Below are 17,555 nucleotides of genomic sequence, written 5' to 3'. Positions count from 1 at the left end.
GGTGGGATTTAGGGTCCCTCCCAGCTCCAGCCATTCCATGACAATCCCCTAAGCATCCTGCAGCCTCCTGGAACCTCGTTTTGGCAGGACTTTTAATTGCTCCATGTAACTGTGACTCCATTTCTCACAGGTAAAATCAGGTTATTGACCAAGAGGAGCAAGTCCAACCCCAGGTCACTGAGGACAACACAAGTTCAGCAAAATGAGCCCCAGAGGCCCTGCAGAGGTGAGGACACTCCTGCCTGGGACAGGGGAGGGATGAAGAGGGGGGTGCTGAGCAGACACTCACTTTGCAGTTAGGATTTTATGATCCACATCATCCAGAGAGGAACTGTGAGCAACATGGAACGTCCCAAAAAGGGTGTTTCGCTTCTTTTTGATCTTTTCAGCCTGGAATATCAACAGAGAAAGGTCACAGGAAGAAGACAACCTGAAGTTTCCTCCAGGCCATGGACATCTTGGATGGGCTGAGACAGGAACAGTCCCTGCAGCTGCCTGCACATGTGGGAATAGAGGGAATGGTGCTGTTACTGAGGAATGCTGCTCTCCCTGACACTGGGGCGAGGAATTCCCCAGAAGCAAGCAGCAGGTTGGGGATTTCATGCTCCCTTCTCCCAGCTTCCCAAAAATCAGAGGGAACTGAACTGAAAAGGCTGACATTTCAGGGCAGAGCTGGAGTCCCCATCCCTGGAGGGATTTCACAGCCCTGTGGATGTGCTACCTGGGGACATGGGGCAGTGGTGGCCTTGGCACTGCTCGGGGAATAGGTGGACTTGAAGGTCTCCCAGGGTTTCTCCAACCCAACCCAACCCATTCCATGATTCCATGAGCCAGGTACCTCACTCAGTGAAGGGCTCTCACACATTGGCTCATCCCTGCCCTGAATAACCACCAAACACACCCCAGGGCGTGGGCTGAGGAGGATTTCTGGTTTGAGGTAGAGTTTGTGCCATTGTATCAGAAATTAAAGTCTCCTCCCACAGCTCTTCCATTCCCAGCTCCAGTGCAGGAACCTGGGACTTAGGAGAGCCAAGGATGTGGGTGCAAGAAGTGACACAGCCAAAGGAAAACTGTTGGAATGTTCGAATGTTCCCAATCAAAGCAGAGGAAGGCAGACAGTTTTCCCTCCTGCCAGCTCAGCTCCATATGGCCACGGGGACGAGGACGAGTCACAACAGCTCCCTGGGCTCATCCCTCAGGGCTGGCACAGAAATCCCAGACCAGGAATGCAGCGATGATTCAGGATCTGGGATTGCACTGCCTGTGCATGCTCATCACCTGGAGCAGGGATGGTGCTGGGAGGTGCAAAGCCTCCTGCTCACCCAGCACCCAGGGCAGCACCCCTGCCCCAGATCCCCTGGGCTCCAGCAGCACCCAGGGTGGGACCTGCCCACCCTGAGAGCCCATGCCTCAGGAGCACCATCCTCATCCTCATCATGCTCAGCCCCTGCTCACATCTCACTTGTGCTGCACTTTTACAAGACATAAATTTAAGGCATGAAGAGAGAAACTGCCCTTGAGCTGAGGGCAGGGCTGGATGGGATCTTGGCAATGAGGAATTGTTCCCTGGCAGGGTGGGCAGGCCCTGGCACAGGGTGCCCAGAGCAGCTGGGGCTGCCCCTGCATCCCTGGCAGTGCCCAAGGCCAGGCTGGACACTGGGGCTGGGAGCAGCCTGGGATGAAATCAAAGGTGTCCCTGCCCACGGAATGAGATGAACTTTGAGGTCCTTCCCAACCCAAGGCACTCAGGGATTCCACGATGCCACAAACCCAAGAAGATGCAGAGACCCATCTCTGCAGGTTTACCCCCCAGCCCTCCCCAGGGACCCAGCAGGAGGCCACTGCAGCTCTCACCCCTTCCTTGGCCACCAGCAGCTGCTTCTCTGCGTTCTGCTTCTTGATGTTGTAGTACTGCACCTCCACCTCGTGGGTCAGCTGCAGCCACTTCTGCAGGGCCTCAGGGGCAGCCCAGCTGCAGTGGGACTCCAGCTCCTTCTCCGCGTTCTTCAGCGCCATCCGCACCTGGGGACAGGCACCCAGACACCATGGAACGGCTGTGGGGACACGGCCCTCCCACAGCTCCTCCCCCTCTGCTGCCACCCCCCTGCCCAGGCAGCTGCACCAGGCCTGGCAGCAGGAAACCCCTCTGGAGGAGCGGTGGCATCCTGGGGGCTGTGGGAGAGGAGCCACCCACGGGGCAGGCTGCTGCTCCGAGCACCAGAACCTCCCAGGGACCATTCCTGCCGCCCCAAGCTGAGCCCCTTCCCCAGAAACTCCCAGCCAGGACTGTGCTCTGAGCACCAGAACCTCCCAGGGACCAATCCTGCCACCCTAAGCTGAGCTCCTTCCCCAGAAATTCCCAGCTGAGCTCCCTCTCAACCCCTCCTCATCACCAGGAGCCACAGGAAACCCCTCTGGAGCTGATGGCACGGTACATGAGGTGGTTAAAAGGGAATTAGGCTCGCAGAGAGGATGCTCTGGGGATTCTGCAGCCTCTAGAAGCTCTGCAGAGCTTGCTGCCTGTCTGTAACTCCCCCTGTGGAGGCAGAGCCCCTGACAGGCAATCCCTGTCTCACCACAGCTCCCAGCCAAGCCCAGGGAGCTCGTCAGGAGACAAATTCCACACTGCACAAAGTGAGAAAAATATTTAGACACAAAACATGTGCTGCTGGTCAGGAAAAGAAACAGCCTGGCTGCATCAGCCACTCCTGGGGTGTCTCCCTCATCCCCAGGCTCCTGCACACCCTGACACCCCACAGAGACAAGGATTAGAAGGGACTGGCTGAGAAGCCAGCTGAGCACACTGCAGCCTCACAGAAAAGCCTGCAGTGGTGCAGACCCCCAGGAATGAACTGGGTGCTGCAGTGCCCACCCTGTGGAGAGGCTTCCACAGCCTGGCAAGCCCTGCAGGAAGGGAAGGTGTGCCAGCCTGGAGCAGCAGCAGGACGGCACCACAACGCCAGGGCACGCTGCAGGGATGGGCACTGTGCCACCACAGCGCCCTGGGGCTCAGGGGGGCTGTGCCTGCCAGCCCAGCACTGCCCTGCTCCTGCAGCTCCCAGCCCACGGGCAGGCCGTGCCTGGCGGCGGTGGGCGGATGCAGAGCAGGGGTTTTGTGCAGCACTGCTCACTCTTGGAGCTTTGCCCTGGATGTGTTTTGCTTTAACTCAGCCTGGGGGTTTTCAGGGAGCCAGGAGCCCCAGGGTAGAGGCAGATCTCTGAAATTGTGTGTTTTACCCAGAAGGAGCATCCATCCAGGAGCAGCCCCGAGGCACCACACACCACAGGTCAAACACTTGTGCCACTTGTGTGTGATTTAGGGCTGTTCAGTATAAAACTGCCCAAATCAGTCCCAGAGCCTGGGTTTCTCCTGGCTTTTCCCATTGCACACCAGCAGCACCAGTCAGGTGCTGCTCCCACCTCAGCAGAACTCTGACCATCTCCCACAGGCATCTGGGATTTGGGAATACAGAGGAAACATGGGTAGGAAACCTGTCACTGGTTGTTAGGGGTAGAGGAGTGCTCATAACACTCACAGGAACAAGGTTTTTAGGGAATGGTGGGAAAGGGAAGTGCTGTGGCACAGGCAAGGACCAGTGGCTAAAATGAGTGTCCATGACCCAAACTCTCGTGGTTCTGAGGGAGTCCGTGCAAACAGGAGTTAAATTGTGTGTGTCTCCATTCTCCTGGGAAGACCTTTAAGACCCCATTTGGATCACTAAGAGTAACAATTTATAGGGAAATTTATATAAAAGTCATACTCTGCCCTGGTGAAACCCCACCTGCAGAGCCTCCAGCCCTGGGGCCCAAGAGCAGGAGGATGTGGAGCTCCAGGAGCCAGGCCAGAGGAGCCCCGGAGCTGCTCCAGGGCTGGAGCCCCTCTGGAGCCAGGCTGGGAGAGCTGGGGGGGCTCACCTGGAGAGGAGCAGCTGCAGGGAGAGCTCAGAGCCCCTGGCAGGGCCTGCAGGGGCTCCAGGAGAGCTGCAGAGGGACTGGGGACAAGGCCTGCAGGGACAGCACCCAGGGAATGGCTGCCAGTGCCAGAGGGCAGGGCCGGGTGGGATCTTGGCAATGAGGAATTGTTCCCTGGCAGGGTGGGCAGGCCCTGGCACAGGGTGCCCAGAGCAGCTGGGGCTGCCCCTGCATCCCTGGCAGTGCCCAAGGCCAGGCTGGGCACTGGGGACACTGGGAGGTGTCCCTGCCATGGCAGGGGTGGGATGGGATGAGATTTAAGGTCTTTCCAGCCCAAACCGGTGTGGGATTCTATTGCACAATTCCCTCAGTGCTCTCTGTGGCCCCACTGGGGTCTGTGGAAGGTGCCCCAGTGAGGAGGGAGAGATGGATGGAGATCCTGGGAACAGGACACTCTCCATCCCATACACCCAGCTGCAGCAGGACCATCCCAAGGCTCCAGCGTGGCCTGGGTGATCAGAACCCTGGTGCAGAGCAGGTCTGTGTTAATGCTCCCTGGGAGCAGTGTGGGGTCACAGGGGTGACAGGTTAATGTCACAGGTGTCCTGGGGCAGTGGGGCAGTGCTGGGGTTACTGTCACACAGTGCTGTGGGACACTGCAGTACTCACCTGCCTTCAGCCTGGGCAGCTCACAGGTCACACCAGCTCCTGGGCTCCTTGATGGGAACGCAGGGCAAGGGCAGGGTGAGAGCTGGGCTGCTCCAGAGCTGGGGCCCAGGGCTCCCAGCCCCACCGTGCCCAAACACACTGCCCCAGGGGCTGTCTGTGCCAGCAGGGACACCCCAGGCCCTGTGCAGAGGCTGGATGGCCACAGGAGGATGGATCAGAGCACTCCTGAGGGGCTCGGGGCTGCTGCACTCCCAGGGAGGAAGGGAATTTGCTGTTTGTCCCCCTGCACTGACTGCCCCAGGGCTCTCAGGACACTTGGTCCTGCCTTGCCAGGGGAAGCCCTGGATTCCTGCCCTGGTTTCATCCCCGTCCTCCATGGTGGCAAAAAAGACTGGACACAGCAGGGAGGATACACACACAAACACATGGCCTTGGAACATCCAAGGAACCTGCCTGGCTCATGCAGGTCTGGCTCCAGTCTCAGTTTAAACTGATCTGTAACTTGCAGCCAGGTGAGAATTGTTCCTCAGGCAAGACAGAAAGCAGCTACTGGGATTGAGGGTTTGGACTTCCTTGTAGGTTTGGGGAAGTTAAGGTTGGAAACTGGGAAAATTTCCTTATGGAAAGGGTTGTTCAGCCCTGGCACAGGCTGCCCAGGGCAATGCTGGGGTCACATCCATGGAGGGATTTAACAGGATGTGGCAAATGGGGACATGGTCAGGGGTGGCCTTGGCAGTGCTGGGGAAGGGCTGGCCTGGATGGTCTCAGAGGGCTATTCCAACCCTTACACACACTCTGATCCATGAGAAAACATGGAAAGCATAACTGAACTCATTCTAAATCTCTCCTAAATCCATGAACACAAACGAAGAGAGACTGCATGGACTGGGGAGGGAGTCAGAAATGCCAGAGGGTGCAGCTCCAGGGCAAGTCCAACCCCTCTCCTCCTGCTGGGATGTCGCCAGGTGCCAGCACCTGCCCTGTCCAACACCACAGCAGTGACTGGGATGTGTAATGGACACCATGGAAAAGAGACTCAGGGCTTTTCCTCCATAAAGGGGAGTAGGAAAGCAAAGGCAAAAGAGCAGCAGCATCACTGGATTCAGGGGGTTGGAGAGCAGTGAGGACTGGAGTCCCTCAGGAGCCAGGACAGGCACTGGGAATGTCTTTGTTGGTGACAGGGACAGGGATCCTGGGCAGGGACAGGGATCCAGGGCAGGGACAGGGATCCAGGGCAGCCCCAGCCTGGCAGTGACACAGAGCTGGTGCTGTGGGCACACCCTGCAGGAATGGGATGGGGCATCCAGAGGCACCTGGGCAGGCTGAGAGCTGGGACCCTGCCAGCCTCGTGCAGCTCAGCAGGACCAAGGGCAAGGCCTGCAGCTGGCTGGGGGCAATCCCAGCACAAACACAGCCTGGGGAGAATGGACTGGGAGCAGCCCTGGGAGAAGGAGCTGGAGATTGGTGGGGGAAGCTCCACAGGGCCTGGCCATGAGCACTAGGACCTGAAATCCCTGTGCCCTGGGCTGATCTCACAGGGTGGGCAGAGGAAAGGGATTGGGATTGTGTCCCTGTGCCCTGCTCAGGGTGCCCAGAGCAGCTGGGGCTGCCCCTGCATCCCTGGCAGTGCCCAAGGCCAGGCTGGACACTGGGGCTGGGAGCACCTGGGACAGTGGGAGGTGTCCCTGCCATGGCAGGGGTGGCACTGGGTGGGATTTATGGCCCTCCCAAGGCAGCCATTCTGTGTTTCTGTGATTGCCCAGAGGGATGCAGGGGCACTGCCCTCAGTGCCAGGCGTGTGCAGGTGCTGCCCAGGTGAGGCTCACCTGCTCCAGCTCCTGCTCAGCGTATTTCTGCCGGCTGAGCTCGTTCTCGGTGCCCTCGCGCAGCTCCCGCAGCCGGTGCGCCTCCTGCTTGGCAATGCTGATCTCGTCCTGCAGCTTCTTCTCCAGGTGCACCTTCTCCACCTCCACGGAGCGGTGCTCCTCCTGCGCCTTCTGCAGCCTGCAACACACACACAGGGCCAGGGCCAGTGCTGGGCAGCTCCCTGCAGGCAGCCGGGGCCAGGACCAGGGCTGGGCCAGCTCCCCAGGCCCTGGAGGGAGCCAGGACCAGGGCTGCCCCCCAGAGCCAGCTCTGCTCACCAAATCAGCCCTGTGCTCTGCTCTGCCCACCAGGTCAAATCCTGTGCTCTGCTCACCAAAAGCAGCCCTGCCCTGCCCAAGGGATGGCAGGGAGACAGTTCACTGTGGCTGGGAATAAAGGAAGTTGTCAACTGCTCGGTCTCAGCTTGATTCGTTTATCAAATGGATGCATTTTCTTCATTTCCCACAGCACACCCAGGTTTCCTCTAATGAGTCTCAAATTAAGGTCAATTTTTGGTATTTTCACCCAAGTGAAGACTTCGATAAAACAAAGCAGGGGAAGATCTGCCAGAGCCCATCAGACCACTCAGATGGGATGGATCCACATTCCTCCCACAAAATCCTGCAAATTCAGACACGGCTTAATCCTGCCTGGATGCTCTTATTCCTCCTCATGACAGACTGAATCAGCAGGAATATATGGCAGCAATGAAACCCTGGATCCCCATGGACCAGTGGGATCTTCCATGAGGAGCTGGCTTGTGCTGAGGCTCCCAGCCAGGCTGTGAGGCTGGCAGGGCACCAGCTGGGCCAGTGACCCTCAGAGAGGATCCGAGTGTCACCTGTCCCAGGGGAGACTGCACCCACCTGGAGCTGCCCCAAGGGGCACTGAACAGAGACCAAGAGCTGCCCCAAGGGACAGACACCATTGGCCAAGACCATTACCAAGGGGAATTGAACAGAGACATGGAGCTGTCCCAAAGTGAAGATGACAGTGATAAAGAGCTGCTGCAGAACTGAAATCACGTTCTGCATCATCCCCAGCTGGGACAGGCCCTGCTGGCACAGGCTGGCACAGCCCTGCAGTCACCAGGACACCCACACACCCTGCTGGCACAGCCCTGGGTCCTGTCATGCCCTACACCCAATGTCCACTCACACAAGTGACACACTGGTGACATATCCCCCTCATGCCTGGCCATGGGGATGACCATGGGATTCGGGGGCACAGTTGAGGGGTCTTTATGGTTGTTTTTAGCTGAGTGGGGCAGGGGCAGCACACAAGGATGGGGTCATGCACGGGCACCAGGGCTTGGCTGCTGCAGCTGGCTTGGGACAGAGCTCCCCCAGCACCAGGAACAGCAGTGACACCACCCCAGCCATGGCAGGGACACCTCCCACTGTCCCAGGTGCTCCCAGCCCCAGTGCCCAGCCTGGCCTTGGGCACTGCCAGGGATGCAGGGGCAGCCCCAGCTGCTCTGGGCAAGCAGGGGGCTCACATTCCAGGAGCTTCCATACAATCCACACATCTCCAAAACAGACCCGCCCACTCCTTTCGGGCTTCAGTAGGATGTGCCAAGACTTGATGATGTTGATGAGTCACTTAATGGCCTGGGAAGTGCCACTGCTGCAGGGTGTTCTCCAAGGTGCTCTGGAGCTGAGTAAAGGCTGGGGTTTGGTAGGAACATTCCCAGCTCCTCAGGAGCATGTCTGAGCTGCTCAGCAAATTCCAGCAGCACTGGCACTGGAGAGGCATCCTGTGCCTTCCAGAGGGCTGCTCAGCACTGAGCTTCACCCAGCCAGCACAGCAGGGCCTTTCAAGCCCTGAAAGTGAAGCCTCTGAGCAGAACTGCAGCACAACTTCTCCACAAGTCTTGAAGCACTGGGGCTGTCCGGAGTTTTCACTGTTCCTGTGGCAGCTGAAGATCCCAGCTGGACCCCACTGGGCAAGGATGAGGAAGAGAAGGGATATTTCCCCCTAGAGGCCTCCCAGTTCACCTCCTTTCCTCCCAGGGATGAGGAAGGGAAGGGATATTTCCCCCTAGAGGCCTCCCAAGGCCCCAGTTCTCCTCCTTTCCTCCCAGGGATGAGGAAGGGAAGGGACATTTCCCCTTAAAAGGTCTCCCAAGGCCCCAGTTCACCTCCCAGTCCCTGAGCCCCTGCTCAGTGCCCTCTGTGGAGGACGAGCCCTGCCGAGTGCTCTGGCTCAAGGCTGTGCCGAGTCCCAGAGGTTTTGTGTTTCCTCCTGAGGAGCTTTAGAGCATTAGTTGAACTTCCCAGGAACATCCATCCACTTGTTTACGTGGTTCTGCCCTCAGCAGCAGGGCCCAAGGTCGTTCCCCACAGGCACATTCCCAGTTTGGAGCTCAGAGGTGACACCCAGTGAGCCCTCCTGCCCTGGACAGTGCTGCTCCACGGATGGACATGGAGAAGGGATCCCTATCTCCTCCCAGATGCAGGAAAAATAAATCAAACCTTCTTTGGGAGTGCTTCCAAGCTGTAACACAAAGCTCCACGAGGCCGTGTGGAGCCAGCTGTGGGCTGGAGCCACAGAGGGGAGCGGATTTGTGCCAGGGGAACGTGCCCAGCACGGCCCCATCACCTGGGAGCTCTCTCCTCAGGGACACCAACTGGTACCACCCTGTTATCATTATAGTGCAAGAGCTCTATATTGCCAGAGTTTCATACCTCTTTGATGTTTCCTGTAGGCAGCTCCTCTAGGCACTGACTCCAGTTCCCATCAATCCACTCTTTTATAACACTCCTCTTCTTATTGGCTACAGGTGTGGCCTGTTAACATCAGGCCTGCTCCTAATCTTTAGTAATCGGTTCAGCTGCAACTCTTTAGGGGATAAGATTACATTCTACACCACCTTCATTTACCCATACTGTATCCCCCTACACCACCCCACTGGGGACCAGGAGCCCTTGCAGCAACATTCAGGGGCAGGGTAAGGCTGTAATGGGCTCCTAGGCATTACAGTGGGGCTGCAGCCCTGGGGCTGCACTGCACAGATTCCCAAAAGCTGGCTGGCTGCAGGTCTGACACCCTCAGGACCCTGGTGTCTGCACAGGGCACTCATCACACCCCGTGACTGGCCTGGCATCAAACTCATGTCCACATGAAGTCACTGGAAATGCAGCCATCAGCTCACAGGGCAGCCTAGTTAATGTTTATCCTCCCAAATTCCACTGAAACCTCACAGAAAGTAGTTCAAGCCCCACACTATCTCTGCTCTGTTATTTGCTAAATCTGCCCTTATAATATTCCACTACCAGAGCACCCCATGGGTTTGTCATCACCAGGGCTGAAGGCTCTTCCCTGTCCCAGAAGATCCCTGTCCAGAGGCTCTCTTGGAGCCTGTTCTCCCATCAGTAGCTCTACTGGAACCACTGCAGTGATTCCTGGGAATAGAGACCCCATTCCTGAGGTTGCAGGATCTGATCCATATGCCAAGAGCCCAGATATTCCTATTTAATACTCCAAAATGATGGGTTTTTTTCACTTTTTAAATAACACCCTTTGCCTCAGGTATTGCTTCCCCACACAGCTCCAAGAATTCAAGAGGGGATGTGTAAATCCCTGATTGCTCCCACACACTTTTTCCCCATCAAAAGCCAAGGTGAAACAAGTTTGGATGGCAAATTCCATGTGAGCTGGATTGCACGGCAGGACTGGGACTGGACAAGCTCTAAGGCCCCTTTGAACCCAAAGCATTCCCTGGTTCTGTGACTAGGAAAGAACAGCCTGGTCCAGGAGTCCCTGCAGGAGGAGGCAGGCCCCTCTCTGAGCTCCAGAGGCTGCTGGCAGCTTTGCCAGTCCCTCAGGAAGGGGCTGACTCCGGTGTGAGGCACCAAAACAGGCATTTCCTGAAATCTGAAGGAATGGAACAGGAAGAGCTGAGTGCTCCAGCTGGATGGACAATGGGAACCTACCTCTCCTGCAGGTCGTGGAGAGACTGCTCTGCCCTGTGGAGACCCTCCAGGTCCTTCATCATCTTCTTCATGTGCTCCTTGGAGTAGCGGTTCTGGATGTAGGCGAACCAGCAGCCGCCCACGCCGATGACGATGGACACCACCAGCATGAAGTCCTTGAGGTGGTTGTGTCGAGTCACTGCAAGAGACCAGAGACACTGCTGGGGCCAAAGGACCACGGGGAGAGCTCCAAAGGGCTCTGCTGCACCACAGTGGGACAGGAGAACTCAGGGCAGTCGTACAAGGAACTGTGGCAGAGGATTCACCGAGGGGACAGTTGAGCTGTGTCAGTATTTCAGGAGGAAAACAGAGGCTTGACAATATTTATTCAATTTGGAGACAGCAACAACAACACAAAAGATGAAATTGCAAATCTTCCAGCTCCATTTTCCTGATAATAAGTGGTACAGGGGAAACTGCACAGAGGAACCCCCCTCCAGAATGGCTGTGATCCCACAGGGCAGCACAGGTAACTAAGAACAAAATAAGCACTTGGAACAAAATAAACACTCTGAGATCACAGAGCTGGGGCAGCTCAAGAGTCCAACTGTCAAGCTGCCAAGCTTTCCATCAGAACCACAACTCAGTGTGGAAATTCCCTTTTTCTACAGTTAATTCAAAAAAAGGTGTTGATGCATGTGAGAGGATGAAAGTAATTAAGTGGGGGCTCAAGTGCTAAACAAAGCCCAAAAAGATGAGTCAAGCAGATTTTTTTCCTGTAACTCAACCAAGTGTGTGCTGGAAAAGCCACAAATGAAAGAGCAGCTCAGTCCAGTGAGCTGGGACTTAATGACCAGTATCCACTGGTTTTGAACAAACAACAGGCAATTCACACTAGATCCAGGGGGAAAATACCTGTACTGAGGGGGGCAGGCCCTGGCACAGGGTGCCCAGAGAAGCTGTGGCTGTGGAGGTGTCCCTGCCATGGCAGGGGTGGGTTAGACAGGAGCTGAAGCCCCTCCCCAGCTGAACCACATCTGTCACACTGGTAGAGCTGGGGGGACAGGAGGGGACCTGGGAGGTGGAAACCTGAATTGGGAAGGCAGAGCACAGCACGGCCTGACCTGGATGGACACGTGGGGACAGGGCTGCTGCTCCCTGCCCATATTGCAGAGGCTTCCCCTCAGAGGGAGAGGGACAGGAGCCCTCCCCAGAGCCCAGGAGACAGGCAAGCACCATCTCCCCCAGCAGCACCTGTGGCCCATCATTCCCTGCAGGCACCCAGGGTAAATCCAGCACTCAGAACTAAACAAGGTGAGCGCTGGCCCCGCTCCCCTCCGGATGGATTAGCACAACATCCTCTTCCGAGGGAGCAGATCCTGGCAAGTGCCTGCACATCCCTCAGCCTCAGTCCCTGCAGCTCCCATCTGGGGAGAGCTTTGTATTCCACCTTCCCACAGCCCTGCTCTCCTGGGGCCATTCCCTGCCAGCCCCACCCCAGCTGGTCCCTGTCCTGCCCCTGGTGCCAGCTGGGCTCAGCTCCAGCTGGGAGTGCAGCTTTGCACACATCCTTCCTCTGCACCAGCCCTGGCCAAAGACACATCTCCCTGACTTTTTAAGATTTTCTAAGCCTTCTAATGTTTACATTCTTGTAACGAACTTTCTAACACACTTTATGTAAATAACTGATGGGTTTACATTTTTTTATGGAGGAAGAGAAATTTGATGGACTGTTGGTTTGTCCAGTATCATTGGAGAGGTGGCATTGTCACCTTCCAATCCACTGTCACTTTTAGAAATCTATAAATGCTGGAGTCAGAAGGTAAACTTCCCATTTTTGCCTTGAGAAAAGCAGTGTGTGCACATCATGTTATGTCGTGGCCTACAGTGACAGACACAGGCATGAGAAAACTCTGAGGAAAACTCAGCTTGGGTGGAAATGTAGAAGCATGGAATACCAGGATGGTTTGGGTTGGAAAGGACCTCAGAGCCCACCCAGTGCCACCCCTGCCCTGGCAGGGACACCTCCCACTGTCCCCAGTGCCCAGCCTGGCCTTGGGCACTGCCAGGGATGCAGGGGCAGCCCCAGCTGCTCTGGGCACCCTGTGCCAGGGCCTGCCCACCCTGCCAGGGAACAATTCCTCATTGCCAAGATCCCATCCAGCCCTGCCCTCTGGCACTGGCAGCCATTCCCTGACCTGGCCCCACAGAGCAGAGGGGTTCCAGCCCTGGGAGCATCTCCATTTTCTCACCTTCACTGTAGATGCTTTTTTCTGCTATCTAATCCCAACCAGCACTCCTGCAGCTCCAGACCTTCCCCCCTTGCTCAATCATTTCGCTTTCAAACACCAAGCCCAGGCAGAGCTGCAAACCCAGCAGGACATCAAGTCCTGCAGCTGAGCAGAACAATCAGTCTGTGATAAAACTGTGCCTGTTGTCCCTCCTTTCCCAAAAGAAGGAAATGGGAAAGGTGGAGAAGTCTGTTTTGCATGGTGTACATGACTTTTCCTGCAGCCTGTGCAGGTGTAAGGTGAGCCCAGGCCTGCCTGCTGCTGGGAGCAGCCACGGCCACAGGGGTGCAGGACAGGCTGTGCCAGCCCTGCTGAGGGCCAGGGACAAAGCCAGGGGACTTAAATCACGATCAACTGCACAGGAACAATCTGAGGCTCTGCCAGGTGCCCTCAGTCTCTGGCCCAGGGCACAGGAGCAGCAGGGAAAGAGATCAAATTACAGAAAAGTCTGTCCCAAGTTCAAAAGCAGCAGAGCTGCACCTGCAGAGCCTCCAGCCCTGGGACACCAACAGCAGGAGCAGCTGGAGCTGCTGGAGAGAGCCCAGAGGGGCTGCAGCCAGGCTGGGAGAGCTGGGGGGGCTCACCTGGAGAAGAGAAGCTGCAGGGAGAGCTCAGAGCCCCTGGCAGGGCCTGAAGGGGCTCCAGGAGAGCTGCAGAGGGACTGGGGACAAGGCCTGCAGGGACAGCACCCAGGGAATGGCTGCCAGTGCCAGAGGGCAGGGCTGGATGGGATCTTGGCAATGAGGAATTGTTCCCTGGCAGGGTGGGCAGGCCCTGGCACAGGGTGCCCAGAGCAGCTGGGGCTGCCCCTGCATCCCTGGCAGTGCCCAAGGCCAGGCTGGGCACTGGGGACAGTGGGAGGTGTCCCTGCCATGGCAGGGGTGGCACTGGGTGGGCTCTGAGGTCCCTCTCTACCCAAACCATTCTGGATTCCATGTTTCACCTGAAGTTGTGCTATTTTGTGCCAGATAAATTCCTGAATCACAGGAACAGGACCCCAAAGGGACAGACACAGAAGAAGGAATCATCTCATGTTGCTTAGACTATAATTGTTCCACGCTCCCTTGCACTTGGATTAATTACAGGGCTGGAGTGGTCAGACCTGTTTGCTGGAGGAAATGGCAGGGCTGGAGCCTGGCAGCAGGAACCAGACCTGGAGGGATGGCAGGAGCCTGCAGATCCACATGGAAACTGGCCATGGAATCCGGCTGGAACCTCTGCCACGAGCCAGACACCCACCCCTGGAGCCCTGGCTCTGGAAAACCTTCACCCAGCAGCAGGAGCAGCACTGTGTCCAGGTGCTGTGATCCCCACAGCAGCAGGGTGTCTGGATTTAGGAGCCTGCAGGAGGCCTGGGGCTCCAACTGAGGCTGCTTTTATCAAAGCTTTCACACCTGTGGTGAACAGAGCTTCAGGAGAGGAGACAAACCCTTGGAACTCTGTACCTGTGCACCACATCCCACTGCCAGCAGCTCAGAGACCCCCAGAGCCCAGCTGCCCTCCAGAGCCACCTCCCCTGACCATGGGAAAGGAGGTGTAAAGCAGCTTCTGCAGCTTGAAAGGTCACTGAGCACTGCCCAAGCTGCCACTTGCTGCTGGCTCCTGAAAGGTGTTGTGCAATCCATTCCTGAAGGAATTGGTTTGGATAAACAACCTCTCCCCTTGAGTGGAGACAAAGCCATTCAGATGACCAGAAACCAGCAAGTTTTACCTTCTGAAAAGGGATCAATCTCTCCTTCAGCTGCAGATTTAAAGCCTATTTCCACTTCTCTCACACCCCGTATATGGAACCATGGAATGGTTTGGGTTGGGAGGGACCTCCAAGCTCATCCCATTCCACCTCCTGCTGTGAGCTGGGACACCTTGCACCAGCCCAGGCTGGCCTGGAAAGCTCCCAGCAGGAGCTGAGAGGAGTGTGAGCAGCCCTGGCTGCAGAGCAGCAGCACGGTTCCCTGCACACTTTGATCTCTGTGCCCCAGGGAGGGTCAGGCTGCAGGGCCAGGGAGCTGCAGGGCAGAACAAACAGCTCCAGCATGGCAACAGGCATTCATTCCCAGCCAGTACAAGCCATTCACTCTGCCATTTACACAGCACAACAACTCTGGAAAAATCCTGCCCCCAGCACAGGAGTCGCTGGGCTGGAGCCACCCAGGCATCAAAAAGCTTCACATTTAACACAGGCAATAAATAAACACCAACCTGTGCCTGTGCAAAAGAGGCTTTTCAATAACCGTGAGCAGAACTGGCTGATTGTACAAGCCAGGCTTGGGATTTGCTCCCTATGGCTCTGCCCAGCCTCACACTGTGGCTCACACTGTGCAGGCAGATTTCCCAGAACTGGGTGGGAATGGCTGGAGAGCAGCCCTGAGCAGAAGGACTTGGGGGTGCTGGAGTGGGAGAGGCCAGGAATGCCCCAGCCACAAGCACTGGGACCCCAAAATTCCCCAGCATGGGGAAGATCCCCCAGCATGGGCAGCAGGAAAGGGGGGTTCCACCCCTGTGCACCCAAAGCCCAGGAGAAAGCCATGCCAGAGAAGGAGAGAGACAAAAGCACCTTCAACAGGGAGCAGACAGGAGCCAGAGGGAGCTGGGAGCACCTGGAGCGTGGAGACACACGTCAGAGAGCTTGAGATCCTGATAAGGCATCAAAGGAGCCCAGGGCCTCCCACCACCACCCTAAACTTCCCATCCAGCCTGCTGCTCCCCCCCTCCTCCAGAGGTGGGTAGTTCATAGCCTGAGTCTCAGGACAGGACAGTGGAGCCCCAGGAAAGCCCAGGAGATGATGACAGAGCTCCAGGACATGGCAGCAGCTGCCCTGGGAGCAGGCAGGACAGGGCTGCTGCCCTCTAGCACCATCAGCACCGCAGAAGGGCAGCAGGTTTTACCCTGTGGGCACAGGAGATCCCAGCAGCACAGTGGGAGATCCCAGCTGCACCTCTGGGAGAGCCCTCTGAGATGGGAATGCCAGCCCAGGATGCTCCAGGCTACAGAGCTGCTCCCACAAACCCAGGACAACCATTCCTACTCCAGGGTAGCTGTGCTGGGATGACTCCCCTGGCTGAGGCTGCACTTTGGGTCACCCAGAACTGGCTCTGGTGCCCAGTCTGAGCAGAGCTGTGGCCCTGGGGTGGTTCCCAAGGCTGGCAGGTGGGTCTGGTACTCACACAGAGGAGGCCCGAAGAGCACCGTGTCCAGAGCCTTGAGCTGCAGCTTCTGCCGATGGCTGCGGTCGGTCATCTTCAGCACCGTGCCCATCATGGTGGCATTGTTCACTGCCAGCCTGCACAACAGGGGGACAAAAAACTGCTGTGGGCACAGCCACCAGGGCCAGCAGGCATCAGGGAGATGCAGAGCAGGGCCTGGGAGCTCCCTGCTACCAGGGCAAATCCCTCACTGCTGCTGTCTCTAACCAGGGTGTCTCCAGGACACTTTGCAGCAGCATTTTTAGGAGTGGGAGAGAGCAGGAAAAACCAGGGCCAGGCCTAATTCATTACCTGACAGCATGAGGAACTGACATCCCATCAAAACCCATCTTCTGGTGTCCTACCAATCACTATTAAGTATTTTTTTAACCAAATCTCCATTGCCTTTACATCCTGTGTCACAGACCACAAACCACAGTTCTCCCTTGGAAGGGATGTGGACACTCATTGGGCTGCCTCAAAACCATCCTCATTTTATCCCCAGTTAATCCTTCCTTCCCAGTCAGTTGAGAAGGCCCTTTTTCAGCAACAGGAACCTTTATCCAAAAAAGCTGCACTGAGGTTTTTCAAACCTGTTACAACTTAGGATGACTCCCAGCCAGTGCTCCTCTTCCATGGAATCATGGATGGTTTGGGTTAGGAGGGATTTTAAATCCCACCCAGTGCCATCCCTGCCATGGCAGGGACACCTCCCACTGTCCCAGGTGCTCCCAGCCCCAGTGCCCAGCCTGGGCTTGGGCACTGCCAGGGATGCAGGGGCAGCCCCAGCTGCTCTGGGCACCCTGTGCCAGGGCCTGCCCACACTGCCAGGGAACAATGCCTTCCCTGTATCTAACCCAAATTTCCCCTCTTTTCACTCACAGTTGGAGCAGAACTGGGCAGTGCACAGGCCAAGGAACTGCAGGTGATGAGAGGAGCTAACTCCTGCCAGGCCTGGTGCTTTCCCTGCACACATCCCATGGGGACACTGTGGGCACTGCCCTGGGCCTGGCACTGCCCGGGCCTGGCACTGACCTGGGCATGGCGTGGCCGCTGAGCTGCAGCTTGCGGAAGGTCTCCTCGTACTGGGGCAGCTCCACGTAGGAGATGAGCCACTGCACCACCTCGTCCACCGTCCAGTTGTACACTGCAGAGAGCACAACAGCACAGCTCATGGGGGGCATGGACAGCAGGGAGCCACAGCTTGGGGCTGGCAGGGACCTCAGAGCCCACCCAGTGCCACTCCTGCCATGGCAGGGACACCTCCCATTGTCCCAGGCTGCTCTCAGCCCCAGCTGCTCTGGGCACCCTGTGCCAGGGCCTGCCCACCCTGCCAGGGAACAATTCCTCATTGCCAAGATCCCATCCAGCCCTGCCCCCTGGCAGTGGGACACTCCAGGCAATCCTGCAGGACCTCAACCTCCCCCTCATGGGACCATTTTTGCCCAGACTCAGGAACTCCTGAGGTTCTGCTGCCCCTGAGCCCCCACAGACCCCACATGGCACGGGAGGAGCTGCCTGGAGCTTTCTCTGTCACAACACACCTTTCCCAGGGCTGGTTTGCCCCTGTGCTCCCAGTTCCCAAAATTAACACATGCAATGAGGCCATCAGATAGAAGAGCAGAGGAGGCTCCACCTCGTGCCATGGCAGCAGCAGGGCTCGGGCTGGGCACCCTGGCAGGGCCAACACCCACAGTGCTGGCAGGTGACCCAAAGCTGG

General features: G+C 57.1%; 1 protein-coding gene across 9 annotated transcripts in view; it reads right to left on the bottom strand.

Moving 5' to 3' along the window:
• The window catches only part of STIM1 (stromal interaction molecule 1), a 72,511-nt gene that overhangs the window by 18,907 nt on the left and 36,049 nt on the right, over positions 1 to 17,555 (bottom strand). For all 9 annotated transcript variants that reach the window (XM_077192596.1, XM_054653379.2, XM_077192558.1 and 6 more), the window contains exons 4-9: positions 16,871 to 16,982; positions 15,818 to 15,933; positions 10,383 to 10,560; positions 6,408 to 6,585; positions 1,855 to 2,022; positions 290 to 390 (exon numbers count right to left, since the gene is read on the bottom strand). In XM_077192596.1, the coding sequence (XP_077048711.1) occupies positions 290 to 390; positions 1,855 to 2,022; positions 6,408 to 6,585; positions 10,383 to 10,560; positions 15,818 to 15,933; positions 16,871 to 16,982 (853 nt within the window). The remainder of the gene's footprint in view (positions 1 to 289; positions 391 to 1,854; positions 2,023 to 6,407; positions 6,586 to 10,382; positions 10,561 to 15,817; positions 15,934 to 16,870; positions 16,983 to 17,555) is intronic.

Source organism: Agelaius phoeniceus, chromosome 2 (assembly GCF_051311805.1).
Source record: "Agelaius phoeniceus isolate bAgePho1 chromosome 2, bAgePho1.hap1, whole genome shotgun sequence".
Classification (NCBI taxonomy): Eukaryota; Metazoa; Chordata; class Aves; order Passeriformes; family Icteridae; genus Agelaius; species Agelaius phoeniceus.
This window is presented reverse-complemented; position numbering and strand designations above follow the sequence as displayed.